The 14,411-nt window shown below is 39.0% G+C and overlaps 1 protein-coding gene across 1 annotated transcript in view; it reads left to right on the plus strand.

Moving 5' to 3' along the window:
• CSGALNACT2 (chondroitin sulfate N-acetylgalactosaminyltransferase 2) overlaps positions 1 to 14,411 on the plus strand; it is a 31,682-nt gene that overhangs the window by 3,331 nt on the left and 13,940 nt on the right. The window contains exon 2 of the mRNA XM_054163695.1: positions 11,630 to 12,866. Coding sequence (XP_054019670.1) covers positions 12,209 to 12,866 — 658 coding nt within the window. The 5' untranslated portion in view covers positions 11,630 to 12,208. The remainder of the gene's footprint in view (positions 1 to 11,629; positions 12,867 to 14,411) is intronic.

The raw sequence follows: 14,411 nt of genomic DNA on the forward strand, positions 1-14,411 counted from the left end.
GAAAGGAAAAGAAACCCTTTTTTCCTAATTCTGGAAGATTTTACTGCATATGGAAAGAGGACATACTAAAATACGTCTGAGAAGCTTGTACTTGCAATGTGCTGGCACTAGGCCTCTCGTGTATTGTCAGGCAGGAGATACATACTCCACAGTTATTTCAGAGTGGAGTATGGTGGGGAGATATCTTGGAATAATCTCTGCTTTACCTTACCTGGTTTTAAAGGCTTTTCCCATTCACAAACCACATGCTCTAAAACTCTTTATTAGTGAGATAATAAAGCTGGTGAGCCATTGCAGGTGCTGGGAGTGCACATGTGTGTGCTGGGAAGAGCATGAATGGAGTGTCAGTGTTTCAAAGCGAATTTCAGAGCAACCAGATATGACTTGAAGCAAGGAAGCTATTGTGTGAGGAAATCTTGTGCTTTTTTTTTTTTTTAATAAATTAATCATTTCCTGCCATTCTTAATCATCTCCAACTGTAATAAAAAATAACTACAGTGATTGGCTTGTTTACTCATTAGCGCCTGCCTGCAGCACAATGCTCTTGGGACTTCCACTGCCGTGCTTTTGGGTCTAATCACTTCCTTTAGCCCTTACTGTGATCCTAGGAAGCTCATGATCTGGATCCTATCTGCCTTGACGTTGTGGTTGATACGTGCATTTGAGTATTGCATTGTTGGCAGCTGTGTTTGGTGGGTAACAGAAAGAGCAGGTGCACTTGTGTTTTTCCTTCAGCTTTTTCTTACTTCACATTAAACAAGTCTGCTGGTGAAGTGGTGGATTGGTGATAAAGGGCAGGTCTATCTCACTTTTCCTGCCCTTCCTTCCTTCTCCTTACTAAGTAGTGCTGTTTCACTAGTGAAGCAGCTACTGGAATGTGTTCTTTCTCCTTTATGGACTTTCTGGTAGGGATGTCACGAAAGGCAGCATTGTATGTGTCCTGATGTTGAGAGTCTTCCCATCCCCTTCTTTGCTATGGCCAGAAGTGCCCTAAGTTGTCAATTAATGTGTTACTTCAATAAATGGAGGGGTAAGAATATCTGTTGATGGGACTTTGAGTGCAGCTACACACAGGTGACTAAAGAAAACTGTGCAGGCCTGATACAGTGCACTGACACTGGGAGCAGGTTGGATGCGCATGTTGGGAATTTATGTTGAAGGGAACTTAACAGTTGTAGAAGAGAGTGAAATGCTTCCATGGCTAATGAATCCTGTGGAATTCGGTCCTCACAGGCAACAGTCCTCTCATAATTCAAGACTGATTCTTATGTGATCAAAGGTAGAATAATAGAATGCAATGCAGAGCAGTTAGGAGTTAAAGGTAAATTTAGAAATAGAATACTAGCATGTATCAAAAACTTCCAAGTAACATTGATAAAAAGCTTAGAGTTTCTTTATCCCTATATAGATATCTGCTTATTGTATTTAACTTTGACAAGTGAACATCAGTCACAAAAGGAGGTTAATGTGTTTGCACTGTTAATCATGCTTTTTGTCAAGATGGTAGATCAGTACTTTCATAAAAGATTAAAACTGTAGGACACCTGACTTCTCAAAAAAGTTGTGTACAAATAGAGCCTAGTTTTGTGTTGACATGCTCAGATTTGGAAATCAGGGTGACTAGTCCCAAATAGTCTTGTAAGGAAAAAGGTCCCTAATAATTTTTCAGAAGCCAGTTGAAAGAGAAAAATGTGGAAGGACAGTTTCTAGCTTGCAGATGTGTAGTTGCAGGAAGCTGTGAGGGTTTAAAGCTGATGATGGCAGAAATGCTGCTGTACAGAGGTACAGCAGATAATGGTGTTTGTAGATGTGGTGGGCATGTCCTATGACATTTAGCACGATAGTGAATCCCTTAGCAAGGTAGCTAAGCAGGCATATTTTCTGCTACTCCAGTGTGTGTGTTTGGTGTTTGCATGTGAGTATCTTCTCTGCAGAAACACCGGAAATAAGGCTTAACTTCTGGGTTGAGTTTGTGTTGATGTTGCAAGGGCAAGCGTTGGGCAGTGATGCTCAGAAGGCAAGCAAGGCTCATAGGGAGCACTTCTGCAGTAAAGTAGTGAAATGCATTAAAGCAGAGGAAATAGGTAAATGAGCTTCTGTTTTGAAACACTCTGAAAATACAAATTGCTAGTCTTCAGTACAGTTTAGTCTCTGGGATTATAGGGAGGGTCAAGTAATCAGTTTCTAGGAAATAAAATCTGTCCTGGAGGAGTGTTTTGAGTGATAGCTTTCAGATGAGTTGTGGTAGCACTTCTGCTGTCTCTTAAAGCTTCCTCAAACAGTGGTGTCAAAAATGATTAGACACTTGTAAGCTCTGTTGATAGTACTCTCAGCCCCAGGGGCAACAGATGGTTTCCATGTATTTCTAGTGCTCTGATAGTGTGGAAATGAAGGCTGCTGAGTGATAGTAGTTTAGTCCATCTTTCATATGATCTAGGAACTTCTGATGAGGGTAGAAGTCTTAACATTCAAAATGCTGCATTAGCTTCTGCTGTTGAGTGATACTAAAGCATGATATTTTAATTTTTTTTTCTTCAGATGTCAGACACAATCCAGTGATGCTGTTTTTTTTGCATATAACCCTTCAGAACTGCTCTTCGATTGTTTAAGGTCCTGAGCTTATATTAGAGTTTTGCCTAGCCTAGTTACAGAGGTTGGAAGTGTCATAGGGATTTGAATTGACTGAGTGGATACAAGAAGGTAAAGAAACTTTAAACCAGTATTCAAATAGCATAATAGAAAATGCTGCCAGTAGGACTATGTATGAAATGTCACTTCAGATAGTTTATGATGCATCTGAAGCAAACCTAGCAATAAATAAATTGTGGAATATGGCCACAAAAGAATGACATAAAGAACCTGCAAAAATTCAACAGAAGTTTACAGAAACTCCTGGCTTCCCTCCCCTCCCAATCAGAACATCTCATTCTGAAGAGAAGAGGAGGAAAGATAGCCCAAGTGATCCAAAGACTGACTTTAGGGACTTGAAAAACAAGACAAAGAGAGATGGAGCAGGGTAGTGTGAAGTGAGTGGTGCTTCTATTTTCAGCGCAAGGCACCTTTGAAAAAAAAAACCCATTATCAAGATAGATCTGACAAGCTGATAGCTCCTCTGCTTGCAGTGAAGCCTGCTCTTGCGAGTTCTTTAAAAATAGGTTTATCTTTAGTTATGTCAAATTGAAAAGTTACAGATGACACAAGTGCTGTGCTTTTGGAATGCACCAGATGTTTCTCAGTTGTGTGGCATCCAGCTTCCACTTCTGGTGACGTATTCATGATTTGTTGTGTTGAATGCAGAACCTAAACTGCGGCACTAATTTTTAGCCGATCTGAAAATATTTGTAAGTTCTATTTCTCCTTCCATCTTGGATTCATGGACTGGAGGCTAACCAAGTGAGCCCAGCTTTGAATACCCCATAAGAAATGAAGCTTAAGGGGTGTTTTTCAAAGAAGCATTTTTCTCAGGATTTTTATATCAAATTGTATTTTAAAGTAGTTTTATGTATTTTAAAACTTTCAAACCAAACCACTGGTTGTTCAAAAGCCTTTTGACCTGGCTTCCTGTGGTCATTTTGGGAGTTTTATTGCTCTTCAGACTTGCAGTGAAGAGATGTCTATGCAAATTTTGCTTTATCCAGGGTTCCCTCCTGTTGAGGAATGGCTTGAATTGCAGGGATATAGTCCTATGGAACAGCTGCTTGAACAAAGTGTGTAGGCCGTACTCCATCCAGTTGTTTACTGCTTGCAGTGAGCAGGTGTGCTGATGTAGGGGGATCATCATGGCCTAGAAGCTGTGCTTGCAGCTGTGAGTATAGATAAAGTGTAAGTAAAACAAAGAACTAATTAGAGAGGAGCTTGCACGTAGACCTAACTGTAAGTAGGCTGGATATTATAATGTAACCTTGGACTAATAGCCAATGGAATAATGACATCTGTGCATATTTAGCTGAGATGCTTTATAAGCCGTGCTTTCTAATAATAAAATTGAAGCTTGCTTATCAATCATATTGATTGCTGCGGGTCTTCCCTCATCGTGCCTCGCTGTTTGGATCTATTCTGCAACACCCTCCCAAAATTTGGCAGTAAATCGTAACTCCATGAGAATTTTGCTGTGATTGTACTTGGTGTACAGTTGTCCAATGAAATTTTAAAATTACATTTAAATCAATTGCCTTTATATGCTTATTCATTTAGAGCAGGTATTAATAGAAGCCTGAAAGTCATCTACAGAAAATTGTATGCACTTCTCACTGTTTTTACTTTAACTGCTGCAGGTTCACCATAAGCTGGACTTTTACCTCCTTGAAAATGGTATAGGTCTTACCACAGAAAAATTAAAACAAACAAAAAAAATATAAGTTATCCACAGGATTAAGTCTGTTTTGTTTGGTTGGTTTTTAACTGCTGACTAGTTAGCCGTGCAACTGTTTGAAAGAACACCCTGGCTAAAATCTTCCCATCATTTCCTTTCTATGAAGGGTAAAAAAGGCAATCTGTATGTGATACCCACCTGTTTTACTTTTGAGAACCCTCAAGGGGAATCTGATTTATTCTACAACATTTTTAGATTCGTTTTACATGTGTAAGAAAACTGGATTCATGACCTCTTTCCTTACCCCCCACAGTGGAAATCTTCCACTGGCTCTGTGTATTAACTTGGATGACAACTAACATGAAAAAAAAGTTTACCTATATGGGCGTACATATTTTCACTATGTTATCTCCATATATAAAGAGCTGGATGATAATTAGAGGAATGTGAGAAAACAGGAGATGTTTTCATTCTGAGAATGTAGTTGGATGTGATGCTTAGGTGAAGCAATTCCAGGGAATCCATGGCATTCTGAGCTCTGGTTTTGCTTGCTGCCATTTCTGCAATGGACAGTTTAGTCATTCTCAGTGTTTGTTTTTTTTAATGAATGAAAAATGGCCTCAGTGAGAATGTAGGTGTGTTGTGCAAATGTTATGCTTCTGAGTGAGCTAGCATTAGCAGTTAACTTTTACTGTTCTGTTGCATTTTGCTGGGGCATGTTTGTTTTGTATAGGGGAAATACTTAGATGGGGCCTTTAAAGATGTTTAGGCACTTCAGGTGTCTAAAGAGTATTTTATCTTTCCTTATTCACTATAAGGTGATGCAGTTTAACTGCATTTTTTTCTTCTGTCGTTAGAGACCAGACTGTTTTCCCGTGCAAAAGACCCCTCCTACAGCAATTAACTTTTGAAGTGTAAGGGCATCATAAGTTTTATTTGGTCTTGTGCAGCTGTTTCCCTGTAATACTTACAGGAGTATAAATATTTTGCTGTGTGTGCTCTAACAGGCTACCATGAATCTTGGAATATAAGCTACAGTTGCTCTAAGAACTGTGATTTAGTTTTGCATAAACTATCCTCCTTTACTTAAGTTAGCAGCACCCTTTACCTTTGACTGTGTGAGTAGGCCTGAATACTGCCACCAGTTGGTGGGGTGCACCCTGGAACAGGATCCCACTGAGCCTGCCGTACAGTTCCCTATATAATTTATGCAGTCCTTGATGGAGAGTATGTTGTTGATAAGGGAATTGCAAAGCATGTGACAAAAGTAGGTCAGATACTTCCCTAATGCTCGTATAAAAAAATAACATTGCTTACAAGATGGTAGGAGTACCAGGAGAACGCGCTTCCCTCATAATTGTACTAAGGTAGCTACTTTCATGTTTGTTCCTGTTTCTAGGCTGAGCTCTATCAGCCAATTGGGTAGGCAAAGTAAGTGTAGTCATATAATGCTGCTGTTCCTTTAATTCCCTTACAATAAGGGGAAGAAGACTTGTTTGCAAAGTTTATGGGGATTTTGCCAATTTTAGAAAGAGGAATAATGCCTACAGCAACGCAGAAACCCACAAGCTAAACAGTTTAAACTATAGGGAAAGGTGTGTAAAATAGGAAAGCTTTTTTGTCTTGCAGAAGCTGGAAGTAGTGAATTTTTCAAGGTAGTTACTCAAAAATAATTTTAAAACAAGCAAGCAAACACAACTCTTCAGCTGGTCTTGCCTAGAACACTTTACCTAGCTTCTGTCTTGCCAAGCAGATGTGTCTCTTCATAAAAACAGTAAAGCTGACTTCTGTTTCCTGGCTTTATCTGAAATGGGATAATACTGACTGGCAGAGTTAAGGTGGAGCTGATCAGGTTTCAAGTTCCAGTTTCCATTCAGCAGTTTCCAGACAAATGGGCTTGCTCTGGCTTCTCTGATGCCAAAGCGGGGCTCCTATTCATAAGCTCATTGCTTACTTTGGATTAGGCATAAAGTAAATAGTGTGAATAATGTTGTTCTTTCATTTTTCCCCTAACTGTATAATGGATTTAAGTTTCAGTAGGAGCAACAAATTTTGGGACAACTGATAACTTGCTTACTTCTGTAACTTGGGGGAGATGAAACTGCTTCAGCAAAAGGCATTTTTTCCCTTGTTATTTCACAGTAGGTGATGTAAGAATTGTGTTTCAGTGCAGTTGTTGTTTCCCTCATTTAAGGATGACAGCATGATGACTTTTTTCCAAGGACTACTGTGGCAAAAATAGCACCATCTCTAGGTTGTTGGTTATCACCTTCTGCTTGCTTTCTCTGAGAACAGAGACAATTAAACCATGTGATTTCTAATTGTGTTGGCTTGGGATGCTGATTTATCATTTGGTCTTGTATGTGGGGATGGGGAAGGGGTATGTGGTGCAGGGGCAGGCTAAGTCCTTTGCATAGCCATGATGGTCAGTGTTGCTACTGTAAAAACATGCCAGTGACCTTGATTGAAAGTGAGGCAGAAATTGCAGGAGAGGGCTTGGAAAGGCTGTAAAAAGATCTTCAAGCCTAAGCAGACTTGCTCTTTTGATGGTTGAACTTCACTATTAAAATGAAATCCTGCTCTTTTCTGTGTTTTCTTCTTAAAGAAGGTTAGGATAAAATTTGCTGCTTCAGTGGCATCTCCTGAAAGTTAATAAACAGGATATGATCTGGAAAAAGGCAGAATTTCTTATCCATGAAGTCTCTCTCTAGTGTTAAGAGTTACTGCATGAAGAAGGGAGGTATGAAACCCTGCATTTTCCCCACGTACTGAAGTCTCTAATGTGATAGTGGAAACTTGTAGCGGGCTAGTTTTAATTTTAATTATTTTCCTTTTTAAAAAGAAACACGTTATTTCTGTTGGCAAAAATAAGATGCTGCTTTTGTAAAATAGTTTTAAGCAATAAATCCTGTGACTGTTGTCACACATCACTGAAGTAACTTTCTCCCATGCCTGACCTACTTGTTCCTAGTGTACTGTGAGTACTACTGTGATCCCTATGCCAAGGGCGTGGCTTTTAATATATTTTTTTTTCCCTTTTCCCATTGAGGAACTAAACAGATAAGTGAAATTACCTATTGCATATATGCCTGAGCATTTTATAATTCATCACAGCCTGTTAATAATGTATGCAGTAATTATGGTGTTGACTCTATGGTAGGTGGTTGTCCATAATTAAAACTGAAATAATCAGTGATCATTGTGCAGTTATTGTTGTCCCCCTGCCCCACTGTGGGACTTTAGCCTTGGCAGTGTTTACCAATGGGAGTTTGTAACAAAGCTGAGGGAGACAAAACCCCAAACCCTGAGTGAATAGGAACAGTGCTAAATTAATAGCTCAGCATTAATCCTGGGTTAGTTTATGAGCAGCCAGGTGAGACTTGCTGCAGTGACAGAAGAGTGCGTATCTGGTGTTGCTTGGAGTCTGCCACCGAACTGATGAACATGAGCTGAATGCATCCATTTTGCATATTTGTCAATCAGGGGGAGCTGATCAGTTTGTAAGAATTAAGGATCACAGAGTTTGGGGTTGAGTTAGATCTGATGGAGAGCTGATTCTGTTACGTAGCCTCCCAAGGCAGATGTCTCATTGTTTTGGTCTTTTAAACTCTTGGACTTCGGTTTAGCATCTGGAAAAATAACTTTCTGCATAGTCTGCTCTGTCCTGCTGAGTGTGGTGTCTGCTCTTGCTTAGTCTTAGATAGTATTGTCCGTGTGAGCATGCCAAGGCAGTATGCCATAGGATGGGAATGCTGGGAGGGAAGAGGGCATGGAGAGATTCTGTTGATACTCGTAAGAGGTAACTGAAAGAAAAATCACTTTAGTGTCAATTAGATAATGTGAGTAGCAAAGCTGCAGTTCTGTGCTTATCAACTAAGCTTGCATGTTGTGATGAAGTGGAAAGATGTATTATGCTCTAATATTGAAATGAAGCTGCTGCTTGTACCAGGTGCAATTGATTTACTCTTGGCAGTAGTTGTGATGGGTATAAGCAGAGCTTAAAAGTTCTTCAGGTTTTATTGTTAAACTGCTAAGGTCTAAACTATTTTTATTTTCACTTTCCTGCTGATATTCTTGAATGTAGATCCTCTTTACATAAATTGATAGCAGCTTTCAACGTTTTTTGGTTCAGCAGTGCGTATGTGTGCGTGTCTGGGAGGCAGAGCTGTGGTTGAAAATAAATCAAATGGTGGAACTGCAATAAAAGCATGTTATATTTAGTTAGTCCAGTGAGTGTGAGAATGAAGATTAGTTTTCTGTGGAAAGTGAAAGCTACATCACCTAAGTCTTGGATATTTTTCACTTCTTTGTTCTTCCCTTTCGATTAACCTTCCCAACATCTGAAAAATCTGGCTGATGGTCATTTAACTAGAAATGTATAATAAAGCCCTGAATTTTTCTTGTGGGTTTTTTTTCAGAGTTTATATTGCTCAGAAAACTGTCTAAGCAGAGATAGTGTATTTCTGCATACTTGAGGTATGATCTGAGGTTTCTGACTCTATAGTTTGTGCAAAGACTGTGACAGCAAAGATGGCCAGCTTGTTTTGCATCGGTTTCAGCATGTGAGAAAATAACTGTATGCAGTGTTCCTCTGTTTTCAGTGATACTCTTCAGAATAAGAAGGCATGTTCAAGGGATGACATTGGACCTTGTGTTTTCAGTGTATAACTTGCCAAGAGGAGGAGTATGTGTGTGGAGGGGGGTTAAGACACTGAGTATCTGTGGCATCTGGGTGAAATTATGAACAATAAAATAACTATGAAAATCATCTGGAATTTCATAAGCAGCTAAACTGTGACCATGTAGGGCATGCTGGATGAAAAGGACATATCTGAAGTAGAACATACTAAAATGAGGAATGTCTGTGCAGTTTGGCATGAAGCCAAGTGCATACTGAATTAGGTCATTGCTTTAAGTGTGAATGTTTCCCTTCTTTAGAAAGACATACTCATCCTTTGCAACAAGGAACCAAAACAGAATGCTAATATAATAAAAACAAATTTAAAAGCATTTTCAATTAGCATGCTGGTCTGCTCCCTTGTGCTTAGAGAATCAATGAGTTCTTTTTTAAGGAACAGAAACATTTCCATAGTTGAATATACATAAGGCCCTGAAAAATGCAAAAAGAATAACAACTAGTTGCTTCTGGAAAACTTGCTGATCTTCATAAGCATTGTAAAAGCTTCAGATGTCTTGTTCTTTGGAAATCATAGGGAGTATTCCAAACAGACTTTTTAAGAATTGAAGTAAAATGTCAGCATGTGCAATTTAAAGATTTTTAATTTAATGTTTGAACGCGGAAATGCTGTTCCCAGGGACTTCTGTGTGTTTACTTATTTCCAAGTAATCTAATTGCTCTTTTTTATAAACTTCAGAATGTACTATGTGACACTAAATTGATTTTCCTATTCTGGTTCTTGGGATCCTGAGTGCTTTTGCCAATTCTGGGATTTCACACTGTGTTTTCTCTTGTAGTCATCTTCTACAGTGTGGAAGAAGTTACAGGAATTTCAGTGCTATGCCAGACCTAATTTGTATCAAATTTGGGTAATAAATATGCAACACTAGTGCTTTCCTGAAAAGAGAGGGTAGTGAAATAGAGGGCCTGTAAACCCTCCTTTTCTGATGGGTTGAGAATTAAGATTCTTACTGGCTTCACTCACTCCTTGAAGAATGCAAGATTCAATCTGTCTGACTCCTTTATGATGACTCTTCTCAGCAGAATACTGGGGGAGAAAAAAAGCTGTTCAGATTGGCTCAGTCTCCACTGCTCTAGCAAACTAAATCACCCCTTCAGTTCTTACTGTGCAATTTAAAATTTTCATGTTTAACATAACTGATTGCACATTTTCCATGCTTTTAAAGGCCATAGTGAAACTATAGTGGCTCTTTATGATGTTGCATGAAAACTGTCAAAGATAAATAGGCAAGGCCTATCTCTGTTCAAAGAGATTGCCCTATTAATAGGATTGTCTCTAGCTCACTAGACTTAGGATCAGCTATCACAGGAATCGATGTTAGTGGTATGAATAAATTACTTAATCTTTCAGGCCTTGTAATTGGAGCTTCATGCAAATGTGGATGCTGAATATTATGATACCACTTATACAAGGTACCTGATTCTCGCTAAAGCAATATCCTGATGCTGGAAGTAGAATGGGAGGCAGAAACGTCACAAGGACTTATGCAGGGAGAAGTGTTGCATAGTGGTGGTTGTAAATCCATGGAGTGCACCATGACATTGTGATTGACTTGCAAGGATGGAAGATGGGGTTCATGGCTGCTGGTGGTGTTAGATAGGACTATTGGAGTGAGCAATATTTTTCTAATCTCACAAGCATACTGAAGCTGCCAAGTCCAGAACTTTCACCAAACAATAATTATACAACATGGTGAAAACAGATGTAGCGCTAATAGAGCTAGTAGATCCCTGAATAAGCTTTAATCCATTTCACTTACTTTGTACAACCAAGTTTTAAAGTATTTTATGGATCTTGAAAAGTTGATTAACATTGTTGAGTTTACTTTTTAGCTCTTTGCTCATTGTTTTGCTGACTGCTGTTGCTGAGTAGGATATTTGGTGTCCCCCCTCTTGCTTAAGTGTGGTCTTTTCCTCTGAGCCAGATTAATCAGCTTTGTAAAAGGGCAACCTGCACAAACAGCCATTACCTCTTCACACTGGCGTACCCAAATCAAAAGGTGGAAATGTTAGTCAATGGATAATCTGAGGCTCTGTTCTATCAGTCAGGGATTGGGGGGTGAATTTATATTCCTGTTGAATCTTACCTGGGCTGAATTGCTGCTTTTGTGAACTTCGATATTTAAATCTACAGTACCTTATTCACAAGTGAATAATTATTCCATAAAAGATATTTACTTAACATAAAGGCAAATGGAAATGTAAACTGCTGCTTCAAAATAGTTTGTAGCATTTTTTTTGTTTTTTTTAGTTTAGAGGAGTAGAAAGGGGATGGGTATTGTTGGTGGGTTTTTTTTCGTCCCACAGTGGAAAAGAAAACAAAACACCCAAGAAGGAATAGGGGACAAACAAATAAAACCTGATGAGACTAGAAGAGCTCTTACTGCTTCAGCTAGCTATATGAAAAATATCTTTCATTCCAGTGTTCTTATTGCTGTCTTTCAGACACTGTGTCAAAGGGAATCGCTCATGGGTAATGCAGTGGAAAGAAACACATTTTCTTTTTGCTTTTCCCACCATTACCCCAGCAATTCTTTGCATCCATGTATTTTATTTGTGTGTCTACAATGCAGCCAGTGATTTGGAAATTCTAATATGCACCTTTCTTTTAATTTTAGGTTCTGTTGTCATTTTGCTGACTCGAACTGCAGATTCCAAGGAAAGGATGGGAAGTGGAATAAAGTACTGAAGTGCCAGAGGAAAAGTTAGATCAGCAAATGAAAATTACTGTTACTAAACTGTAGGCTCTTCTGAGTTCTGCATACTAGGGGGAAAAAGTTGCTGTTGACTCAAAGCTTTTAAAATTACTTTTCCAGACTTTCCTCACTGAACTTGAAATAAGCTAAAACCCTTCATCTAGGGTTAAGTTAGGAAACAGAAATATGACTCCTTGCTGGATCCTCCTCCATCTCTGCAGGGTGTTTTGTTTGGGGTAGGAAATCCTGAATAAATTGTATGGCATCAATCAAATTTACAGTTGGTGGTTATGGATGACACAGGAACTTCAGATTCATCGCTCTGCAATGGCACTTGTTTAAGGCAAAGGCTGAAAGCTGCTCATCGACTACTTTATCAAAACTTGTAGTAACTATTGTGGCCACGTTTTCTCTCTAAGGTTTGAACTCCGGGGTGATGTTGCCTGGAAGGCATGAGCAGATAAGTCATCTTTTTGTATTGGAACCGGAAATAATTTGAGAATGCCCAGAAGAGGTTTAGTAATTCAAGCCAGGACTCGCTGGCTGTTAGTGGGCCTTGCTTTACTATTTAGTCTGGTCTTGCTCATGTATTTGCTTGAGTGTGCTCCACAGTCAGATGGCAATGGATCTCTGCCTGGCATTGTAGGTGAAAACATGGGTAAAGAATATTATCAAGCTCTCTTGCAGGAACAAGAAGAGCATTATCAAAATCGAGCTACTAGTCTGAAACGTCAGATTGCCCAGTTAAAGCAAGAACTTCAAGAAATGAGTGATAAATTGAAATCCCTACAGGAAAAAAAGACCCCCAAGGTTAATAGTATGAACTACCAGGGCACCAAAGAACAAGCATCCAATGATCTCCTAGAATTTCTTCATTCCCAGATTGACAAAGCTGAGGTGAGCGTGGGGGCCAAACTGCCTAGTGAATATGGTGTCATTCCATTTGAAAGCTTTACATCCATGAAAGTATTCCAGTTGGAGATGGGACTCACTCGGCATCCAGAAGAGAAACCTGTTAGAAAGGATAAACGAGATGAATTGGTGGAAGTTATTGAGGCTGGCCTGGAGGTTATCAATAATCCAGATGAAGAAGATGGACAAGATGAAGATGATGGAGTAGGAGAGAGGCATCTGTATAATGAAAATGATTTCATAGAAGGTATGTTTATTAAATGCTTTGTAGACAGTTAACAGAATGTCACAAAAGGCCTTTAATTGTGTTCATATTTTTAGGGGTTTCACCTACTTGAATATAGTCTTGAACAGTAATTTCACAGTAAGAAAATTAACTTCTGATGAGGAGAATATTTGTGGTGGGTTAACACCCATCCTGAAAACAAAGAGGCCGTTAACCCACCACAATCTTACACTTCATTATGTTGTGTTTTGTTTAGGGAGCAAAAAATCCATTTCAGAAGAAAATTTTACCAGAAGAAGCATACAGGGGAAGTTGTACCCTCTTTAAATAGCAAAATTCTAGCTGAAGTCAGTGTGGCACAAGTGCTCATGGTACTAAATATCTGAAAGACTTCCAGTGAAACTGGTGGCAGTGGGAGGGAGAAATTGATTATCTCCTTTGTTCAGCATAGTTGAGCTATTCAGTATGAAGCTACAGAGATTTTTATTTTTCTTCACTCATCTCTATGCCACTTTCAGTTACTATTCAGGCCTTTGACTCTTCTAGAGCTGGCATAGTGGTATTGGAGGGAGAGCATTGCTAGGCTAACGTGTTCTGGTCATATCAGCTGAAAAACTTGGTGTGCTGAGTAAGACCCTTCATGATGCACTAGTTATGGAACTTGCTAAGCTGTGCACCCCTGAAGACATTATTATATAAATAAAAATATTAGTGACACCCTTAAAAGATGTGTTAGTGATAATTCCTGGAGAAGTCAGCTTTCAAGGTACAGTAATGGATAAGTATTACTGGAAGCTGCCCTAGTACCCCTTTTTTTTATATTTACAGTATTAAATATGGTTCATGCTGCCATTTAAAAGAAAAAACAGTTGGACCATGTTATAAGAGCATTACTGTAAAAGAGATTCTGGATCTCAGCAGTACTGATGTCTGCACTATTAAGCAAACACATGCTGAAGAAAAGGTACTGATAGCCTTGAAATAACCAATTCTTCTAAGATGATGTAATTAGTCTATAGTGCACCAAGTATCTGCTTTTCACAGCTACTGCGTATTGCAAGTACTCTTCATCCCAGAAGGTGGGGGAGGGTGTAAAATCCACTCAATTGTCTCAGTGTAATACAGAGTGAATGCAGTGTTAGGCTTTTAGTACGCTTTTCACTGTATTGTCTGGAAGCAATCATTCTTGCAGTCTTTTTGTATTAAGTATGCAGCTGCCTTTACTGTCTCACATCCTCACTCTATTTTAGTTGGGCAGGTTTGGTTTTTTTCTGTTTGGTTGGTTGTTTTTTGGTTTGGGTTGTTTTACTAGGCAGTTTCCTCAAGCATAGGCTACAGGAACTGTAGAAAAAAATACACATCATGTAAAGTATTTTTTCTGTAGCTTATTTGGGTGTGTTAGCAACTAGCCATAATGCTTGTTTCTGACAGAAATTGTGGGTTGTGTGGGTATTCTGTGTTTGTGTATGTGAGAATACTGCTGGCTGATTTAGACACTGGGCCAGTTAAAAAAAGTTGCTTCTGAGTATTAACACCTTTTCTGTTTGTTTGTTTTGTTCTATGGTT

The sequence above is a fragment of the Dryobates pubescens genome, chromosome 8 (assembly GCF_014839835.1).
Source record: "Dryobates pubescens isolate bDryPub1 chromosome 8, bDryPub1.pri, whole genome shotgun sequence".
NCBI classification, from domain to species: domain Eukaryota; kingdom Metazoa; phylum Chordata; class Aves; order Piciformes; family Picidae; genus Dryobates; species Dryobates pubescens.